Source organism: Bos indicus, chromosome 11, assembly GCF_029378745.1.
Source record: "Bos indicus isolate NIAB-ARS_2022 breed Sahiwal x Tharparkar chromosome 11, NIAB-ARS_B.indTharparkar_mat_pri_1.0, whole genome shotgun sequence".
Taxonomy (NCBI): Eukaryota; Metazoa; Chordata; class Mammalia; order Artiodactyla; family Bovidae; genus Bos; species Bos indicus.
The window spans coordinates 20943061-20965813 of NC_091770.1; the positions used below are offsets into that span (position 1 = coordinate 20943061).

Genomic DNA, 22753 nt, shown 5'->3' on the forward strand with positions numbered 1-22753 from the left:
CCCCAAGATCTCCTCCCTTCACTATTCCTAATTCTCATCTCTTCATTTTTCAGCGTCTTATCTGAAAGTCAGCCACCATTAACGGATGTCTTTGCTTGTTGAGAACCTCGTGCCGGAAAAACGGTAGAACACTGCAGATTCAGGATTTCGGTTTAGAAAGACTACAGGCCCCAAAATGCAATTTCACATTCCAAAAACTACCATTCCCAACATGCAGTGCAGTCAGGGTTCCAAAAGAAAAGAACTGACTGGAAGTTGCCAGCCTAGCTGGAAACTTTGCCTTCCCTCAGGCAGAGGAATGATTTAGAGAAGTCCCAGAGGATATTTTTTGCAGGAGTGGTCACTCCCTAAATCCAGGCAAGAAAGGGGAGGAGTGTGGGCCGCGTCCCGCCCCTTCTCCAGTAAATTTCAGCGGCTACAGGTTTAGCGGCGGGAGAGTTCGAAGGACTTGGAGCAGCTGCACACCCTGAGCTTAGCATGGTTTCGGTGACCAGAGCCGTGTTTGGAGACCTGCCCCTGGGAGCAGGGACAGTGGAGAAGTTCCAGCTGCAGTCAGACCAGCTGAGAGTGGACATCATCTCCTGGGGCTGCACCATCACAGCCCTGGAGGTCAAAGACAGGCAGGGCAGAGCCTCAGATGTGGTGCTCGGCTTTGACGAGTTGGAAGGTGGGTTGAATTCCGCCCCGGGCTGCCGACGGGCCCCAGGCCCGCCGCGCACACTGCCCCACACCAGCAGCCAGGGATGCGGGGACCGAGAGGAAGTACCGAGCTTGTGACCGCTTGGATCCGGCTGACTCAGTGTGTTGTGATCCAGTGTTTGGGAAAAGACAAAGTGAATAGAAACTGCGTAGAACTTAGCTTCCGGTTATACATTCAGGCTTTGCCCTAATTAAAAAGTCAGTTGAGGGAAAGATAAAACTTCAGCAACCCTGGAGCGATCTTTGAACTGCGTGATCTCAGAGGGCGGGAGAGGAGACCTACAGGCTGGAGGGGGTGTGGCTCCCAGCTCTTTCTCTTGCCATTTCTGAAGAAGGGGAAAAAAAATCAAAGACGTGCGTCTTCTACTTCCTTTCTGCTTGATCAGATTCTCTTTGAGGTCTGGTTGTTTCAGAAATGCTCAGTAAGGTAAGCTCAGCGGGTGCAGAAGCTTATCTGCTTTAACTATGTACTGAAAGAACATGGAAGACCAACTTACTGTCAAGAAATGAGTCTCCTTATAACTGGGATGGATTTTATTTTGCAGGAATCCATGACAGCTAAGAACGTGTATTAATTCATGCATTCACTCATTGTTGATTCAGTTATCTCATTCCAGGAGACAGGTCCCTGCCCTCATGCAGCCTGCAGTTTAGATGTGGAGATATACCTTAGTCAAATAATGGCATAAACAAATAATTAAAACTGCAATTTCACTGGGGCAAAGGAAAATGTACATAGTGCTTGCTGTCTCTTGGCACACTGAATAGCTAGAGAGAAAAAGAGATCAAAATAAAGTTAGCAAAGGGCAACTGCTTGAGAATTAATTCTCTGCTCGGTGGTAAACGTGTGGACAAAATCTGTTAGAGAGGAGGTTTGAGGTTTTCCTTTAGGTGTGTGTCTTTCTGTCTGTTTGCTTCTTTAGCAACATAGCCCAGGATGGGAGGTCAACAGAAAACAGAATTGGTTTTCCCTTAGCAGACTGAAATTGGCTCTTCATTTCCTTAACAAAAATGTTTTCTAAATATTCCTGAGGATTCTATTCCTTGCCCTCTGGTTGGTTGTCTTTAACTACCTTGGAGCCTCCACAGCTTGGCTTGGAGAAGCTGTAGGTAACATTCAGCAGAATTTCTTTGGTAATTTCAGCAAGCCTATTATAGGAGACTCTGGTAGGAAGGTACAGGGACTGGGATAATCAGCTCCACTTTCCCCTTACTCTCTACATCCCTTTCAGTTTCTGGATGTTCCTATCTCCTGTCTTCAGAGTCAGAAGGCAAGAGAGTTGACAAGTGGCAAAAGAGAATGCTTTAGACTCACTTTTGCTGAGTCATCTCTCTGTTAGCATAACCATTTGCTCAGAGGAAACAGAATCACAGAGATTACTTAACTGGTGCAAAATTGCCCGTGGAGTCCAAGGAGAATTGGATACACACACTCATTTCTTACTAGTTTTAATTATTTTTTTAATTAATAGTATTTATTTGCTTGTTTTACTGGGTCCTAGTTGTGGCACTCAGGATCTTCGATCTCTGTTGCAGCATGCAAACTCTTAGTTGCGTCATGTGGGGTGTATTTCCCGACCAGGGATCAAACCTGGGCCCCCTGTATTGGGAGCGTGGTGTCTTAGCCACTGGACCACCAGGAAAGTTCCTAATTTTAGTTCTGATATAAGAGTCACATGGATCTGAAAACAAAAGGCATCTTTGCACAGTTCATACGAAAAGTGTGCCATGATGATGATATGGCACCTGGGAAGCACCAGATTCTTAGTAGGCATAGTGATAGTGATAGTGATAGTGAAGTCGCTCAGTCGTGTCCAGCTCTTTGCGACCCCATGGACAGTAGCCAACCAAGCTCCTCCGTCCATGGCGTTTTCCAGGCAAGAATACTGGAGTGGGTTCCCATTTCCTTCTCCAGGGGATCTTCCCGACCCAGGGATCGAACCTGGGTCTCCCGCATTGTAGGCAGATGAATTTTGTGAGTGCAGTAATGTTGAATACGTTATCTCTGTGAGTCTGAGTTTTGTGGGAGTCTAGGTGAAAGAAATCCACCCCAGTACTCTTGCCTGGAAAATCCCGTGGACGGAGGAGCCTGGTAGGCTGCAGTCCATGGAGTCACTAAGAGTTGGACACGACAGAGTGACTTCACTCTGACTTTTCACTTTCATGCATTGGAGAAGTAAATGGCAACCCACTCCAGTGTTCTTGCCTGGAGAATCCCAAGGATGGGGGAGCCTGGTGGGCTGCCATCTATGGGGTCGCACAGAGTCGCACATGACTGAAGCGACTTAGCAGCAGCAGCAGCAGGAGGTGAAATAAAGTATTATCCCCAAATGTTCTTAAAAGGGAGAAAAAAAATAGATCCCCTTGGATTACAGTGATCTAGCTTTTATTGACTGTATTGCCCCCCACCCCATGTTATTAACATATCTTGAGAAAGTTAAATGGCATTCTTTTGTCGGCATCCATGACTGGGGCCACAAAATGCCAGGTCGAATTAAAGCATCTAAGGTATATTCTGCTGCTGCTGCTGCTGCTGCTAAGTTGCTTTAGTTGTGTCCAACTCTCTGCGACCCCATAGACGGCAGCCCACCAGGATCCCCCATCCCTGGGATTCTCCAGGCAAGAACACTGGAGTGGGTTGCCATTTCCTTCTCCAGTGCGTGAAAGTGAAAAGTGAAAGTGAAGTCTCTCAGTTGTGTCCGACTCTTCACAACCCCATGGACTGCAGCCTACCAGGCTCCTCCGTCCATGGGATTTTCCAGGCAAGAGTACTGGAGTGGGGTGCCATTGCCTTCTCCGAAAGTATATTCTAGATACTGAGAATTCCCTGGTGGTCCAGTAGTTAGGACTCCGAGCTTCTGTTCCACTTGAAGGGGCACAGATTCCATCCCTGGTCGGGGAACTAAGATCCTGCAAGCTGTGTGGCACATCAAAAAAAATAGTGAAGTATTCCAGGTGCTGGATTGAGAGAGACATTTTCAACCTTATGCTATAATTTAGATAATTTAATGGTTTATTTAAAAAGGAAAGCAAGCTATTTTCAAAAGACAAAGAAGTGTTTAGAATATCAAGTAAGACATTCTGTTATGTTCAGCCATCTTCAGGGATGAACTTCATATATGTCATTACAGGAAGGTTTCTGATATGTTTAGCCATCTTCAGGGTTGAACTTCATATATGTCGTTATGAGAGTTCAGTTCAGTTCAGTCACTCAGTCGTATCCAACTCTGCGGCCCCGGGACTGCAGCACACCAGGCTTCCCTGTCCATCACCAACTCCCAGAACCTACTCAAACTCATGTCCATTGAGTCGGTGATGCCATCCAACCATCTCATCCTCTGTCGTCCCCTTCTCTCGCCTTCAATCTTTCCCAGCATCAGAGTCTTTTCCAGTGAGTCGGTCTTCTCATCAGGTGGCCAAAGTATTGGAGTTTCAGTTCCAGCATCAGTCCTTCCAATGAATATTCAGGACTGATCTCCTTTAGGATGGACTGGTTGGATCTCCTTGTAGTCCAAGGGACTCTCAAGAGTCTTCCCCAATGCTGCAGTTCTAAAGCATTAATTCTTCGGCGCTCAGCTTTCTTTATGGTCCAACTCTCACATCCATACATGACTACTGGAAAAACCATAGCTTTGACTAGATGGACCTTTGTTGGAAAAGTAATGTCTCTGCTTTTTTTTTTTCTGCTTTTTAATATGCTGTTTTGGTCATAGCTTTTCTTCCAAGGAGCAAGCGTCTTTTAATTTCATGGCTGCAGTCACCATCTGCAGTGATTTTGGAGCACCCCCGCCCACCACTGCCCCCGACAAAAAAAAGTCTCTCACTGTTTCCATGAAGTGATGGGACCAAATGCCATGATCTTAGTTTTCTGAATCTTGAGGTTTAAGCCAACTTTTTCATTCTCCTCTTTCACTTTCATCAAGAGGCTCTTTAGTTCTTCTTCACTTTCTGCCATAAGGGTGGTGTCATCTGCATATCTGACATTATTGATATTTCTCCTGGTAATCTTGATTCCAGCCTGTGCTTCATCCAGCCTGTGCTTCATCCAGCCTGGCATTTCGCATGATGTACTCTGCATATAAGTTAAATAAGCAGGGTGACAATGTACATCCTTGACGTACTCCTTTTCCTATTTGGAACCATTCTGTTGTTCCATGTCCAGTTCTAACTGTTGCTTCTTGATCTGCATACAGATTTCTAAGAGGGCAGGTCAGGTGGTCTGGTATTCCCATATCTCTAAGAATTTTCCACAGTTTGTGGTGATCCACACAGTCAAAGGCTTTGGTGTAGTCAATAAAGCAAAAGTAGATGTTTTTCTGGAACTCTTCCTTTTTCGATGATCCAGCAGATGTTGGCAATTTGATCTCTGGTTCCTCTGCCTTTTCTCAATCCAGCTTGAACATCTGCAAGTTCACGGTTCATGTGTTGTTGAAGCCTGGCTTGGAGAATTTTGAGCATTACTTTGCTAGCGTGTGAGATGAGTGCAATTGTGCGGTAGTTTGAGCATTCTTTGGCATTGCCTTTCTTTGGGATTGGAATGAAAACTGACCTTTTCCAGTCCTGTGGCCACTGCTGAGTTTTCCAGATTTGCTGGCATATTGAGTGCAGCACTTTCACAGCATCATCTTTTAGAATTTGAAATAGCTCAACTGGAATTCCATCACCTCCACTAACTTTTTTCATAGTGATGCTTCCTAAGGCCCAGTTGACTTGAAATTCCAGGATATGTGGCTCTTGGTGAATGATTACACCATCGTGGTTATCTGGGTCATAAAAATCTTTTTTGTATAGTTCTTCTGTGTATTCTTGCCACCTCTTCTTAATATCTTCTGCTTCTGTTAGGTCCATACTATTTCTGTCTTTATTGTGCTCATCTTTGCATGAAATATTCCCTTGGTATCTCTAACCTTCTTGAAGAGATCTCTGGTCTTTCCCATTCTTTTTTGTTTCCTGTATTACTTTGCATTCATCACTGAGGAAGGCTTTCTTATCTCTCCTTGCTATTCTTTGGAACTCTGCATTCAAATGGGTATATCTTTCCTTTTCTCCTTTGCCTTTAGCTTCTCTTTTTTTCTTATTATGGGAAGGCTTTCTGATATGTTCAGCCATCTTCAGGGTTGAACTTTGTATATGTCATTATGGCAAGCATAATTGTCTCAATCATAATAGTGTGAATGGCAGTATATTAGTATTTTGATCAATTCTAGGTATTAAAACCCATGCTAAGAAATTGGCGACAGAGGTTGTATTTCAGAAGGAACTCTGGGTAGCTGTGGTACAGGGATAGGAAGAAGGCTGGATTTTCACTGTATAGTCTTCGAATGTCTGAGTAAGTATTATATAAACAAACTGAGGCAAATAATTTAAAGCAATAAGATGTGACCGAGTCAGGGTTTATCATCACATTACTATGTCCCCAAAATGTTTTGAGCCACAGGGAAGAGCAAAGCATGGATAATTCCATGAGACATGGCCCTTTTGTAATTGCCAGGTTAGATGTGAACTCTCTGATTTCCCAGATAGATTATATAAACTATGTGGATGATGGCCATGAATGGAGGTCAGAACAGTTCACATACTCCCTAGGAAATGAGATCTTTGTTCTGTAGAATTCTAAAGAGGTAAATAATATGATCTTCTAGTTATATGCTAGAAAAATCAGTAATGCCTCCTGTGAGGTTTTTCTTCTGCCATTTTTTGTATTGAAAATGTTTTTTCTTCTTTTTTGACTTGCTGGGTCTAGGCTGTAGTGTGCAGGCTTTTCTAGTTGTGCCGTGCAGGCTCAGTTGCCCCTAGGCATACGGGACCTTAGTTCCCTGACCAGGGATCAAACCTATGTCCCCTGGATTAGAAGGCTGATTCTTTACCACTGGGCCACCAGGAAAGTCCCTTCAAAATATTTTTTAATGTTTTTTCATCTGCGTGTCCCGCTTGCAGTCATTATGACTTCTTTCAAAACCTTGGTGAGAATATTTGCATATGAGCTACAGGTATAAATAATCTACCCAGATAATCAACATGATTTCTTTCCTTTCATCTTCACCCTAGTTGCCACCAACACCCAGCTATTACTGCCATGAGAGGCATTATGAAAAGATTAGGAAAAAAATCAACTTAGTGCTCTTAGAAAACCTGAGTTTATAAGAGGTGGTGGGAGGAAAAGGGACCAGTTTAGAGACTGCAGTTTCATATTACAGATGCACGAGAGTGTCCTTTTAGAAGCATTAAGGATCCCTAGTTTAAAATCTCTGCTTTGTCCCTTATAGCTCTGTGACCTTGGGCAAATTATTTAACCTCTCTAGAACTATTTCCTCACCCGAAACAAATAGATAATGATTAAATGTGCTATTGGCTGTGATTTTGTCTGACTGTATTGAACAATTAATAATTTTAATTGTCTTTCCTTCCTTTGCCCCCAAATATCTTCCTCACACTCCTCGAACGTCCTATTTCACTTTGTTAACACTGCACAAAATGGCATGGAGATTCATTTGGGACAACCAGCAGCGACTGTAAAACATATAAAAGATTTGGGATGTTTAAAGTGCTTGTCAATTAAACTAGTGTTGATTTTCCTCAGAAGGCCAAAAGAAAGTCATTCAGGGTGTGGAGGGTTTGTCTGAGAATCCTGAGCAATTTTATTTGAGACTTTTAGGGCACTCTTGTTAAGGTTTGGGCTGTCTGAGGTTGATGTCATAGCTAGAATCCTTGGGATGTTTGAGGAATGCAGAAAACCGTACCCCGTTTATTAATGTATTCTGGCCAATCCCTTGCCCAGATAAAAGGGACAAATGTTTTCTCTACCCTTTACCATACATCAGTTCAGTTCAGTCGTTCAGTTGTGTCCAACTCTTTGCAACCCCATGGACTGCGGCATGCCAGGCCTCCCTGTCCATCACCAACTCCTGGAGTTTACTCAAACTCATGCGCATTGAATTGGTAATGGCATCAAACCATCTCATCCTCTATTGTCGCCTTCTCCTCTTGCCCTCAAACTTTCCCAGCATCAGGGTCTTTTCAAATGAGTCAGCTCTGTGCATCAGGTGGCCAAGTATTGGAGTTTCAGCTTCAACATCAGTCCTTCCAATGAACACTCAGGACTGATTTCCTTTAGGATGGACTGGTTGGATGTCCTTGCAGTTCAAGGGACTCTCAAGAGTCTTCTCTAACACCACAGTTCAAAAGCGTCAATTCATCAATGCTCAGCTTTCTTTATAGTCTAACTCTCACATCAATTCATGATTACTGGAAAAACCATAGCCTTGACTAGATGGACCTTTGTTGGGAAAGTAATGTCTCTGCCTCTTAATATGCCGTCTAGGTTGGTCATAACTTTTCTTCCAAGGAGTAAGCATCTTTTAATGTCATGGCTGCAGTCACCATCTGCAGTGATTTTGGAGCCCAGAAAAATAAAGTCTGCCACTGTTTCAACAGTTTCTTCATCTATTTGCCATGAAATGATGGGACCGAATGCCATGATCTTAATTTTCTGAATGTTGAGCTTTAAGCCAACTTTTTCACTCTCCTCTTTCACTTTCATCAACAGGCTTTTGAGTTCTTCACTTTCTGCCATAAGAGTGGTGTCATCTGCATATCTGAGGTTATTGATATTTCTCCCGGCAATCTTGATTCCAGCTTGTTCTTCATCCAGCCCAGCATTTCTCATGATGTTCTCTGCATATAAGTTAAATAAGCAGGGTGACAATATACAGCCTTGATGTACTCCTTTTCCTATTTGGAACCAGTCTGTTGTTCCATGTCCAGTTCTAACTGTTGCTTCCTGACCTGTATACACGTTTCTCAAGAGGCAGGTCAGGTGGTCTGATATTCCCATCTCTTGAAGAATCACAGTTTATTGTGATCCACACAGTCAAAGGCTTTGGCATAGTCACTAAAGCAAAATAGATGTTCTTCTGGAACTCTCTTGCTTTTTCAATGATCCAGCAGATGTTGGCAATTTGATCTCTGGTTCCTCTGCCTTTTCTAAAACCAGATTGAACATCTGGAAGTTCACGGTTCACATATTGTTGAAGCCTGGCCTGGAGAATTTTGAGCATTACTTTGCTAGCATGTGAGATGAGTGCAATTGTGCAGTAGTTTGAACATTCTTTGGCATTGCCTTTCTTTGGGATTGGAATGAAAACTGACCTTTTCCAGTCCTGTGGCCACTGCTGAGTTTTCCAAATTTGCTGGCATACTGAGTGCAGTACTTTCCCAGCATCATCTTTTGGGATTTGAAAGAGCTCAACTGGAATTCCATCACCTCCACTAACTTTTTTCATAGTGATGGTTTCTAAGGCCCACTTGACTTGACATTCCAGGATGTCTGGCTCTAGGTAAGTGATCACATCATCATAATTATCTGGGTCATGAAGATCTCTTTTGTACAGTTCTGTGTATTCTTGCCACCTCTTCTTAATATCTTCTGCTTCTGTTAGGTTCATACCATTCTGTCCTTTATTGATCCCATCTTTGCATGAAATATTCCCTTGGTATCTCTCATTTTCTTGAAGAGATCTCTAGTCTTTCCCATTCTTTTGTTTCCCCCTATTTCTTTGCACTGATCACTGAGGAAGGCTTTCTTATCTCTCCATGGTATTCTTTGGAACTTTGCTTTCAAATGCGTATATCTTTGCTTTTCTCCTTTGCTTTTGGCATCTCTTCTTTTTGCAGCTATTTGTAAGGCCTCCTCAGACAGCTATTTTGCTTTTTTGCATTTCTTTTTCTTGGGGACGATCTTGGTCCCTACTCCTGTGCAGTGTCACGAACCTCCGTCCATAGTTCATCAGGCACTCTAACAGATCTAATTCCTTAAATCTATTTCTCACTTCCACTGTATAATCATAAGGGATTTGATTTAGGTCATACCTGAATGGTCTAGTGGTTTTCCCTACTTTCTTCAATTTAAGTCTGAATTTGGCAATAAGCAGTTCATGATCTGAACACAGTCAGCTCCGGGTCTTGTTTTTGCTGATTGTATAGAGCTTCTCCATTTTGGGTGCAAAGAATATAATGAATCTGATTTCGGTGTTGGCCATCTGGTGATGTCCATGTGTAGAGTCTTCTCTTGTATTGTTTGAAGATGGTGTTTGACCACTTCCAATTTGCCTTGATTCATGGACCTAACATTCCGGGTTCCTATGCAATATTGCTCTTTACAGCATCGGACCTTGCTTCCATCACCAGTCACATCCACAACTGGGTGTTGGTTTTGCTTTGGCTCCATGTCTTCATTCTTTCTGGAGTTATTTCTCCACTGATCTCCAGTAGCATGTTGGGCACCTACTGATCTGGGGAGTTCATCTTTCACTGTTCTATGTTTTTGCCTTTTCATACTGTTCATGGGGTTCTCAAAGCAAGAATACTGAAGTGGTTTGCCATTCCCTTCTCCAGTGAACCACATTTTGTCAGAACTCTCCACTATGACCGATCCATCTTGGGGGACCCTACGTGGCATGGCTTATAGTTTCATCGAGTTAGACAAGGCTGTGGTCCATGTCATTAGATTGGTTAGTTTTCTGTGACTGTAGTTTTCAGTCTGTCTGCCCTCTGATGGGGGAGCCTGGTGGGCTGCCGTCTGTGGGGTCGCACAGAGTCGGACACGACTGAAGTGACTTAGCAGCAGCAGCCCTCTGATGGAGAAGGATAAGAGGCTTATGGAAGCTTCCTGATGGGAGAGACTGACTGAGGAAACTGGGTCTTGTTCTGATGGGCGGGGCCACGCTCAGTAAATCTTTAATCCAATTTTCCGTTGATGGGTGCAGCTGTGTTCCCTCCCTGCTGTTTTCCTGGGGCCAAACTACATAAGTTACTGACTAGATTAAACCAGCATTCTTGGCTTGACCTAGAAACTACCCTTTTTCATGGAAAATAGTATTTTCTGCATTTCAAAAACAATCTTCTTAGCCCTATTCAGACTTTGGGGGACTGCCACTTTCTGTCATTTTGATTTATTTAAAAGCTTAGTAATAAGGACTTACGTGGTGGTCCAGTGGTTAAGAATCCACCTTCCAATGCATGAGACTCCGGTTCCATACGTGGTCAGGGAGCTAAGATCCCACATGCCACGGGGCAACTAAACCCGAGCACCTCAAGGAGAGGCTCTTGTGCCGCAACTAGAGAAAGCCTGTGTGCTCCAACAAAAAGCTGCCATGCCACAACGAAGACACAATGCAGCTGGGAAAAAAAAAAAAAAACAAAAACAACTTAGTAACATAAGAAAATAATATAAAATCCAGTTGTTCTGAAGAGTTTCTCAGAGACAGTTAGGAGCAGTCATTTCTGCTATCCTTACCATTTAATCCTTAAAAACTTTTCATCTAAACCAAGGGTTGAACAGTGCTTCTTACTGGTGGGCTTATTCATTGTTGCCAGAAAGTGGTCCCTTCTGAGAGAATTCTTGCAAGTCCATGATGCAGCTTACTGTTGAATTTATCCTTGTCTCCAATGCCAAGCATGTGGCTGGCAACGAGTAGGGGCTTGGTGTACACCAGTTGAATGAATCAAGGTAGGAGTCAAAAGGAGATGTAGCTAAATGGTTTTTGAACAGAAGTCCTGCTTTTCACATTTTCGAGATCCTGGAAAGCAAATGAAATTTGTTCCACGTTATATGTCATCAGGGAAAGGGAAATTTAAACAACGTTGAGACCTATTAGAATGGCCAAAGTCCAGAACAGTGACAGCACCAGATGCTGGCAAGCACATGGAGCAACAGGAACTCTCATTCGTTGCTGGGAATACAAAATGGTATAGCTACTTTGGGAGATAGTTGGCAGTTTCTTGCAAGATTAAACATACTCTTATCATATGATCCAGCAGTCACATTCCTTGGTATTTTACTCAAGGGAGTTAAAAATATATCTCCATACAAAAACCTCCATATGAATATTTGTAGTAGTTTTATCCATAATTGCCCAAACTTGGAAGCAACCAAGATGCCCTTCAATAGGTGAATGGATAAGTAAACTGTGGTACATCCAGACAACAGAATATTATGCTGTGCTAGAAAAAATCAGTCCACAAAAATATATGGAGCAACCTTAAATGCATGTTTCTAAGTGAAAGAAACCCATTTGAAAAGCATATGCACATGTATACTCAAATATTAAAGGGAATACGCAGATCTACATAGGAGGGAATGCCCTGGCATTCCAGTGGTTAGGACTGTGAGTTTCCACTGCAGGAGGCACTCAGTTGATCCTAGGTCAAGGAACTGGTGGGGCTTCCCTTGTAGCTCAGTTGGTAAAGAATCTGCCTGCAATGCAAGAGACCCGAGTTCAGTTCCTCGGTTGGGAAAAATCCCCTGGAGAAGGAAATGGCAACCCACTCCAGTATTCTTGCCTGGAGAATCCCATGGACAGAGGAGCTTGGCAGGCTACAGTTCATGGGGTCTCAAGAGTCGGACACAACTTAGTGACTAAACCACCACCACCACCACCACCACCAGGGAGCTGGGATCCTGCAAGCCGTGTTACGTGGCCAAAACAACAAGCAAAAGAAATAAACAATATAGATATACATAAGAATATAAATGATGCACTTTCTGGTGGTCCAGTGGTTAAGAATCTGCCTGCCAGTGAAGGGGACATAGGTTGAGTTCTTCATCTGGGAAGGTTCCACATGCTGTGGGACAACTAAATCAGAGCACCACAGCTGCTGAAGCCTGCATGCCCTAGAGCCCAGCACCCATGCTCCTCAGCAAGGGAGGCCACTGCCATGAGAAGCTTGTGCACAGCAACCAGAGAGTAGCTCATGTGCAGCAACAAAGACCCAGTGCAGCCAAAAAAAAACCCAATATTAACAGTCAGTGGTTCTCTCTAGTGATAAGATCAGGATGATATAAGTTTCTTCTTTGTGCTTTAGTTTTTTAAAATGTTTGTAAAGAATATGAATTACTTTTGGAAAGGGGAAGGGTGGTGTGTAAAGAACACCAATTTTCCCTGCTTCCATGCACATGTGGTATGCCCATGTTGTTAATACTTACAGCTGCCCTTAGAAGGAAGTGGTGGGCAGCAGTGTGAGCCTCATCTTTGGCTTGAAGGTTTTAAAATCGCTGTCATCCCATATCCTTGCAGGGTACCTCCAAAAGCAGCCCTACTTTGGAGCTGTGGTTGGCAGGGTGGCCAACCGAATTGCCAAAGGAACGTTCACGTTGGATGGGAAGGAGTATAAACTAGCCATTAACAACGGGCCCAACAGCCTGCATGGAGGAGTCAAAGGGTTTGACAAGGTGAGTTGAAGTCATTGCACAGTGTCCTCACCTGGCACACCTCACTAAGTCCCTTCAAGCATGCCTTTGCAAGGCACAGCCCTAGGCCCTAGAGTCAATGCATGGTAAGGTGATCCAGGAAAGAGGCTGCTCTCATGAAGGAGATTGCTGGCTGTGTTCCAGGACCCACCTTTCTCTAGACCATCTGACTATAGTAGGCAGGGGAGCCCCTGAGTGAAAGGATGACAACCTTTGACTTAGGAAAGACAGGGAATGAACGCCTGTCTCACAGTTTTGGGATCAGAGAGTTGACTTTAGGCAGAACAGAAAAGTGGATTAAAGACAATATGTACCACTTCCTGCACAAAGCATTTGCATATATTACCTCCCACCCTTATTAGAACCCCATATTATCACCAGATGAGAAATCTGAGGCCCTGAAAGGCCACACAACTCCTAAGTTGGGCTGCCTGACCCAAAGCCCTCATTCCTATATATACTACAATTGCTGGTGTCTGCCACAGCCACCTGCGTACCCCCAACCCAACACCCCGCTAGTATTGGTCTATGAGCTCTTCCCCCCGACCCCGACAGGCAGGTATCGTGCTGCCCCATCCAGGCTACCCTTCCAGTGAAGGGGCTCACACCTCAAAATGACGTCAGGTTCTCTCCAGTTCCCCCTTTCCACGTTAACTTCCATCCTGTAAGTGAACCCCTGGAAAACCAGGTTAGGAAAATAAACTGATCAGACAGCTTCTCCCTGAGGTGGGAATGCCTGGCTTCCTGTTCTTTCCTAGCTGTGTGGGAGTCTGCAGGTTAACCTCAGCGATTGTCTTACTAGTCTAATTTTAGAGAGGTAATTTTGGTAGTTAGCTTTCCTTTAAATTGTACCACCCAGGTTATTTCCTAGAGAAAAGCCAGAGAAGACAGGAACATTTATGGCATGTTAAGAATCACAATTTCTTCTTTTCTACCTCCTAATCGCCACGTATCCTGCCGAAGGAAGTTGGTCACTCTGTTTGCCCTGTTCTATCAGCATCCTGTCTGTGGCTTAGAGCCAGACAGCCCCATTACTTCCCCTTTCCTCCATGATGAAACTCCTCATGCCAGAGATGGCTGAAGGCAGAGGATGGCTTCTGTCCTGGCAGTGTTAGGGCAGAGGGTCTCTGGAATACGCCAGGTCCATGGGCAAACCCCAACCAGAGGAAGTTAGGTTCAGCTCTGTTTGGCCAGGAGTCTTCAGAGGAGCCTCAGCACCTTGTTCTAGCTTCTTCCTGCTGCCACAGAGGTGTTACTTACAGGGTACTCCGTGTAGGAACAAACACAGAAAGATAGTGAGTGTTTATATCCTTCTCTGCCGTGTGTTTACTGAGCCTCTTCTGTGAACCAGGGAGCATAATAGGATGGGGATTCCTGATACTCCAGTATAGTGAGCATCATGTAGTAAGTTACAAGAATAACAGTTATAGGCAACGAGCCACATAGTATAGATGCCAGAGGTGTGCTACAGGAACTGGTATTAATGGCAGCTAGGGAGGTTGGAGTTGAACTGTTCTTCAAGAAAATATAGCATGTCATTTAATAAGTGGATATTTGAGAGAGTGGCTGTGCAACAGCCCACAGAGGGTGGGGAAAGACTCGGAATATAATCATGAAGCCATTGAAATTTTAGGACATGAGGTTTTCATGGAGCAACATGAGCAGTATCACATGAACTTTGCTTTCAGTTGTGTTTGATCTCAACAATTACTGCATAATTGTCGGTTTGCGGGTAATTGTTTTCTTATTTATACCAACACATTTTTTTAAAGATGAAATTTGAATAACCTGACAGGATTAGAAATGGTGTAAGTAGGCCTAGAGAAACAAATTTGGAAGTTTTCAGGAAAATTTGGAAACTACTGAGTCAGGGAAATTCTCCTGTGAATAAGACTTTCCACTTTATCTGATGATATTGACTTACACGAAAATCTTTCCATCGTGTCCTTTCTCTAAAGGAGAAAAACAAGGTAGCAAGTTAAGACCATTTTATTTCAAATATTTTATTTATAAAATTTCCCATTTGGGGGATTCCTTTTTCTTTCAGTTCAGTTCAGTTCAGTTCAGTCGCTCAGTAGTATCTGACATTTTGCGACCCAATGGACTGCAGCACGCCAGGCTTCCCTGTCCATCACCAACTCCCGGAGCTTGCTCAAACTCATGTCCATCGAGTCTGTGATGCCATCCAAACATCTCATCCTCTGTTGTCCCCTTCTCCTGCCTTGAATCTTTCCCAGCATTAGAGTCTTTTCCAATGTGTCAGTTCTTCACATCAGGTTCCCAAAGTATTGGAGTTTCAATTTCAGCATCAGTCCTTCCAATAAATATTCAGGACTGATTTCCTTTAGGATTGACTTTAATTGACCTTTTTCTTTAATCACACATATACTGGGTTTTATATTTCAAGTGTCTCAAAAGTTCACCATTTCCAGGAGATAATTAGGGTGTAAAATTAATTTTTTACCAAGGTCACTGAATTTGTTTCAAATACCAGCTGCTTTCACTGTAGGTGAAGGCAGAGACCTCCCTTCCTACCGGGCTCCACTTCCTGGCAAATGTAGTGTCAGTGAGAGATGCAGGCCATGTCAGGAGTCGGTAGGCAGAGCCTGGGCGCATGGGCCACTCTTATGGCCCACACAGGTTGCTGTCTTCCAAGTCTGTTTGGAATGACAGTGTTTGGTCTCAACTCCGCCATTGAAAACGAAGATTGGAATAAAACATTCACTGAAAGTAAGGCTGTGGAATAGTGTAAACTATTCCACTATAACTCTCAGGCTAAGTTTGAATCCTAGCTCTGTCACTCATTACATGTATGACTTTAAACAAGATTTTTTTCCCTTTAAGTAACTGCATTAAGTGTGAAAGTGTTCTACTCCATCCTATAGAATGTGGGAGGTAGAGTTAACACCTCCCACATTAAGGCCAAGTTAACACCACTGTACTCAGTTTGTTTATCTGTAAAATGTGGGTAATAATATTAGTTGTACCCATATGAAATTGCCAGTGGGGAAAAAAAAAAAAGAAATTGCCAGTGCACAACTGTTTTGACCTACAAAAATGGTAATTTTAGTTGGTTCAGCCAAATCCTTTTCAAATGGTTTATGTAAAGCACCAGGCCAGTGGCTAATGAGCACCCAACAAATGAAGGTCTCATGTCAGCAAAGATTCCCTTTACTAGTGATCCCAGGGCTCCCCAAAGGGACTGGAGGTCTCTGGCTACCTCATCCTCTGATGGTGTATGATAAGGAGGCAGGCTCTAGGATTAGATCACTTGATTCAATTCCAGCGTTTTACTAGCTGTGTGGCCTGGAACAAGCAGTTTATCCTTTCTGAGCCTCTGCTCTCTCATCTTTAAATGAGGATAATGGTACCCACTTTAAGTCAGTCCTGAGACAGAAAAGATTGTGTGACGTTTCTAGCAAGTCCCTGGGCTCATAATGGGCACTTGATAAGGCATAGAAGATTATGTACACATTTCAGGTGTATAACATCGTGGTTCACAAGTTTTAAAGATTGTATTCCATTTAAAGTTATTATAGGGTCTTCCCTGATGGTTCAGTAGTAAAGAATCCGCCTGCCAATGCAGGAGACCCAGGTTCAATCCCTGGTGCTGAAATATCCCACATGCTGCAGAGCTACTAAGCCCATGTGCCACAGCTACTGAGCTTGTGCTCTAGAGCCTGGGAACCACAGCTACTGAAGCCCGCATGCCTAGAGCCCATGCTCTGCGGCAAGAGAAGCCACCACAGTGAGAAGCCTACACTGTGCAACTAGAGAGTAGCCCCTACTCGCTGCAACTATAGAAAAGCCCATGCAACAATGAAGACCCAGTGCAGCCAAAAAAAAATTAACCTCTTCTCTAAATAAATAAAGTTACTATAAGTGAAAGTGAAAGTCACTCAGTCATGTCCAACTCTTTGTGACCCCATGGACTATACAGTCCATGGAATTCTCCAGGCCAGAATACTGGAGTAGGGAGCCTTCCCTTTCTCCAGGGGATCTTCCCAATTTGGGGATCAAACCCAGGTCTCCCACATTGCAGGCGGATTCTTTACCAGCTGAGCCACAAGGGAAGCTGTTGGCTATATTCCCCGTGCTGTATAATATATCCTTGTAGTTTATTTATTTTATACATAGATGTTTGTATGTTTAATCCTCTATCCTTACAGAAACCCCATTGGTAACACTAGTTTTTTCTATCTGAGTCTGCTTCTGTTTTGTTATCCTCACTAGTTTTATTTTTAAGGTTCCAAGCTGTCCTTAAATATTGCAATGTGGCATTTAGCTCGGCACTAGAGTGACTAAATAGCTTTGAAAATACTTTCTTCCAGGTCCTCTGGACCCCTCGGGTGCTGTCAAATGGTGTCGAGTTCTCACGGGTCAGTCCAGACGGTGAGGAAGGCTACCCTGGAGAGTTAAAAGTCTGGGTGACGTACACACTGGATGGCGGTGAGCTTGTGGTCAACTATCGAGCACAGGCCAGTCAGACCACCCCAGTCAATCTGACCAATCATTCTTACTTCAACCTGGCAGGCCAGGTAAGTGAACTTGCCTCTGCTTACCTGCTGTAGTGTAAAGTGTCACTTGCCTCTTCTCTCTTGCAATGAGCTTTGTGGATTGACCTGGGGGTGGTGGGGCTGTGACTGAAGAGACTAACCCACTAGGGAATTACTCTGGAGATGGGGTCGCCCTTGGAGTGAGGACCAGCACCCAGCAAAGCATCTGACTCGTAGTAGCTGCTCAACAAATGGAAATTATAGGGAAGGGAGTACATTAAATATCTTGGCTGCCCACATGCTCAGACAGGTGAAACTAGCTATTTCAAGAACTCCCTCTCATCTGGGACTTCCCAGGTGGTCCAGTGGCTAAGACTCTTGAACTCCCAAAGCAGGGGTCCCAGGTTCGATCCCTGGTCAGGGAATTAGATCCCACATGCCAAAACTAAGAGTTCACATGCTGCAACTAAGAGTTTGCATGCCACAACTGAAGATCCTCCAGGCTCAGCCAAATAAATAAATAAAAATATTAAAAAAAAAAAATACTCCCTCTCCTCTAACTGTGACAAGGGCTTACATTTGCTTCCCCTATTCCACTCCTCCCCCTCCCCTAAAAATTACTTCTAAGTAAGGCATTTTCTATATTGGATCCTTGGAAATGTACTTAGCCCAGCCCCTTTTAGGAAATGCTGCCAGTATTGGGGTGCTCCCACTGTACAAACCACCTAAGAGTGGTGGGAAGACACTGAGAGCCCCTCTTAGGTAATTATCCTTCTAAACTACCTCATTCCCCCCTACTGGTAATATTTTAGCTTATTGAGGAAGTTATTACATGACACAGAATAAAAGACTTAGCTAAACTCTAGATTCCGTCTATGACTTTCTCTTCATCTGAGAAGCTCATCATTGTTCACTATACTTGAATCACTTTGGCATGATTTCCTACCACAAAATGATGTTCACAGCCAGCTAGTAATACCTTGCATTTTTATACTTTTTAGGAGTTTGCTGATGGTCCTGCTGATTTTTTTCTAGAATCTTTTCAAATAGCATGAGCTACTTTGTTCTTACATAATTTCCAAAGCTCTTCCTTTGAAAATAAGAAAGGTGGTTCTTCACTTGCTCATTCCTTATGTTGAAGAAGCATCCTTCTTGAGATCTTAAAGACAAACCAAAAAAAAAAAAAAGACAAACATGCACAAGCCATAAAAGACTCTGCAGTCATAAGCATAAAACCCCACTTTCAAAAATAAGTTCAGAAGGAAACTTCACAGAAATAACACAAAATATTAATGGTATTATGTGGGTGGCAGATCATGGTGATTTTTCACTATTTTCCACATTTTTTTAACCAAGGGGGTGGTCTAAAGGAATAGATTCAGAAATAGAGAAATTCGGTGTGAAGTATTACATCTGCCTGTGTGTTCCAATGAAGGACACAAAATGGGGGTGTAAGGTTCACTAAGGCTCTTTCTGTTTACCCGAGAGGAGGACCCTCCTGACCAGAATTTTCCTACAAGGACTTGGAGGGACAGGTATTTCTAAATTTTTTTTTTTCCAGAGGCTGGATTGTTTCCCAGATCACAGATCCCACACAGAAAAGTGGTCAGGGCGAACTCCCTTGTGTGTGCTGTCTTAGTAAGTACAGCTCAGATCCACAGCCAGTAGCTCCAGGGGTGGGGGCCACCAGCCGTTGGAGCAGACACGTAAGAGTTGCTGGGCAGTTAATCAGCCTGGGGTCAAGGGGTCTCTGAATTTTCAGAACATCTCTTGCCCCACCAGAAAAGCATTATTGTGTGTTTTAAACCCTCCCCAGGAAAAATAGCTCAAAGCTTAATATTTAAAGTAATCAACTCATCATATATATTTTCTTTTTGTTTGTCTTTTAAATTTAATTAGCAAACTTTTGTCCTACTTGGGGGGGTCAAGCTTTGACTCATCACTTCTAAGTTTGAGTGTTGAAGGCCTAGAGACAGGAAAGCAGGGTGTTTTTCAAAGAATGGAAAAGGTATGTAGGTTGTAGATTAGTTGAGGTTTTTTTTTTTTTCTTTTGGCCGTTCCTTTCTTATCTAATGCAAAAGTGGGTGAACTTTAAAAAAACAAAACAAAACTGAAACTTTGCCTTAAGAGCTATGAAAGCAGGCCTGGGGCAATTTGAGATGAAAAGCAATAGTTATGGTTCTGGTATGTCTGTGTAGGTATGTGGTCAAGGACCCAAATTCTTCCGTCATTCCATTCTGCTTTTTCAGTGTTACGGTTTTTGTCTTCAGGCTTATCCCCTCATAATTACAAAATGGTTGCCACAGCTCCATGAGTCACCTTTTCATATAGTCACATCCAGAGATTTTAAAAACTGGACCTCCTCTTTTTTTTCCATCTCTAATGTTCCATTTTTAAGAAGAAGCAAAACTTTTTCCAGAAGCTCCTCAACAGACTTTGCTCACATTTTGTTGACCAGAGTGTGTCCTATGCTCTGCTTAACCTAATCACCAGTGAGGGAATTAGACAGTTTGCTCTCTGGGGCCCAGGTGGGGGTCCTATCCCTGAATATATCCTCATATAGGATGAATCAACTAGTCAGTGTTCTGCCAGGGGGAAAGGAGGGTGTTTGCTAATAATGGAGTTGAGACGGCTTTTGGGTAGGAACCAACAGTGTCTATTTTGCTAGAGGTGATTAGAGCTGAATTAAGGTGGTGGTCATGGCAATGCACATAAAGGTCTTTAATGCCCCATCCAAGCCATAGTCAGCTCTCAATGATTAACATTAGTAATACAAATAGTAGCAACCAAAGTTAATGAAAGCAAACACTGAACTCAGAGATGGGCCTCAGTTCTGTTTGTGAATCAGCATTCCTTGCCAAGTTTTCATCAGCCTGGAAAAGAAAATAATCCAACAGTAATAATCCACGAGAGGAGACATTGCATTATTCCAAGTAAGAGAGCCATAAACTGAAAAGCATGCTTTCTTTACTGAAGGAATGTTACTGCTGTTTAGTGACTCAACAATTAAGAGAGTGGGTGCTTAGTCAGTGTTCCTTTCTTTCTCCTCCCAGACTTCTTCTTAACATCTTGGACTCAGTTTATTGGTTTGTGATTTTCATATAGAATCATTTTCTTCCTGCCCTAGTGTTTAAAAAAAAAAAAGTAAAAGGAAATTCCCAAGACACTCTATTCAGAATAGTAAAAAAAAAAATTCTGAAGCAACCCAAAAGTCTGTTAACAGGAGAACAGATAAACAAGTGATATATTCATACAGTGGAATACTACTCAACCTTGAGGTGAGCATCAGACAAATAATTCGAGCCAAAGAAAGAGTCCCAAATTCTCTTCCTCAGTCCCAGGCGCCTCTTCGGTGCTCTCAGTAGCCTGAGGCATGAGACGATGCCACAGGGAGAGTCACATGGGAGAGAGACGCTTCTAGGCTGTAACAGCTGTAGGCAGCCATGCAGGCCACTGCCATCTTGGACCTGCCTTCCCAGGTCAGATCAGGGTCGAAAGATGTGGCTAAGACGGTGTGGGCAGAGGCCTCTGCTCCAGCCTTGTCTCCCACCCACTCCTACCCCCGACCGCTGGGACAAGCCAAGTGGATCCTAGTTCCTCAGAAACAGAACCTCTTGGTAGTGTAAATAAACTGGTCTCTGTCATGTGTAGACATCAATTCTCATGGCCTCTAAAATCTTGGCCTTTCTCCTCAGGATGACTCCATTTGATTGTGCGGCTGAGGCCATCTCACTATAGTCTGTTTTCAGTTTGTACCCAGAGCGCACACCTCTCTCTGCCTACGTCTCAGGAAACTGCAGAGCCTTCAATTTACCTCAGCTCAGGGTTTCTCGGCCTCAACACTGTTGACATTTTGGGCCAGATAATTCCTCGTTGTGGGGGTGAGGAGGCTGTCCTGGGTGCGGTCGGCTGTTTGACAGAATCCATGGCCTCTTCCAAGAACTGCTTCCCCAGGAGCATGACTGTCCCTGGTCGTGACAATTGAACATGTCTCAGGACAGCTGTGGGGCAAAATCATCCCCAGTTGGAAACTACCGGTGTAGTTTATTTTGAGCATTCACTCAGCAAAGCCCTCAGCTGCTTTCCATCCCACATCTTTTGCTGCTGCTGCTGCCGCTAGCTAAGTTGCTTCAGTCATGTCCAACTCTTTGCAACCCCATAGACGGCAGCCCACCAGGCTCCCCCGTCCCTGGGCTTCTCCAGGCAAGAACACTGGAGTGGCTTGCAGTTTCCTTCTCCAATGCATGAAAGTGAAAAGTGAAAGTGAAGTCACTCAGTCGTGTCCGACTTCTAGTGACCCCATGGACTGCAGCCTACCAGGCTCCTCCGTCCATGGGATTTTCCAGGCAAGAGTACTGGAGTGGGATGCCATTGCCTTCTCCGACATCTTTTGCTGGGAAGCTCTAAAACACTGCTATTAGGGCTTCCCTGGTGCTCAGTGGTCAAGAATCCGCCTGCCAGTGCGTCAGACACAGGTTAGATCCCTGATCCGGAAAGATCCCACATGGTGCAGAGGAACTGAGCCTGTGCACCACAGCTATTGAGCTTGTACTTTAGAGCCTCGGAACCACAGTACTGAGCTTGTGGGCCACAACTACTGAAGCCCGTGCACCCTAGAGCCTGTACTCTGCAACAAGAGAAGCCACAGCAGTGAGAAGCCCTCGTACTGCAACTAAAGAGTAGCCCCAACTCTGTGAAACTAGAGAAAAGCCCGTGCAGCAGTAAAGACCCAGCACAGCCATAAATAAATAAATAAATAAAAATTTTTAATTAACTAAAAATACTGCTGTTAAAATATAACCCTTCTTGTTAGAAGCACATATGTGTATTTTCCAGTTTGCAAGCACATTTGACTAAACTGTTCCCCATGAGAACCCTGGAGAGAATGGGTGCATCAGCCCAGTCTTATGCTGAAGGAAGTGAGATTCCAGGAGGTTTAGTGACTTCCCTGGGCCACTCACTGGGAGCCAGGATTAGACCCCAGGCCTTTCTGACCACCAACTAACACTTAATGTACCAGACTTGGACTCTGCCAGGAGGGCAGGCTGTCTTTATGGAGGAGCTGGGACCCCAGTTCTGACTCCCAGTCTTCTGCTATGTGGCAGGGAGTGGGGGACTTCTGGGTGGGAACTAGGCCAGAGAAGTGGTGACATGGCCCACCCCTAGCGAGCCTACAGGCGATGCTTTGAACACCCAGCACCTGTGTGTTACAGGTTGCTGACCCTTGCTCTTCTCTTTGCCTGGCATGTGAAGAGTAGAAGAAACCCCTCTGCTAATAAGTGTAAACCCTAAAGGCTTTCAAACCACCATT

The 22753-nt window shown here is 43.9% G+C and overlaps 1 protein-coding gene across 3 annotated transcripts in view; it reads left to right on the forward strand.

The window, feature by feature from the left end:
- Positions 1 to 258: 258 nt before the first annotated feature.
- Positions 259 to 22753, forward strand: part of GALM (galactose mutarotase) — a 54782-nt gene continuing 32287 nt past the window's right edge. The window contains exons 1-3 of one of the 3 annotated variants that reach the window (XM_019970018.2): positions 259 to 667; positions 12774 to 12928; positions 17278 to 17484. In XM_019970018.2, coding sequence (XP_019825577.2) covers positions 478 to 667; positions 12774 to 12928; positions 17278 to 17484 — 552 coding nt within the window. In that variant the 5' untranslated portion in view covers positions 259 to 477. The remainder of the gene's footprint in view (positions 668 to 12773; positions 12929 to 17277; positions 17485 to 22753) is intronic. The other 2 variants (XM_019970019.2, XM_019970021.2) reach the window with 2 other exon arrangements.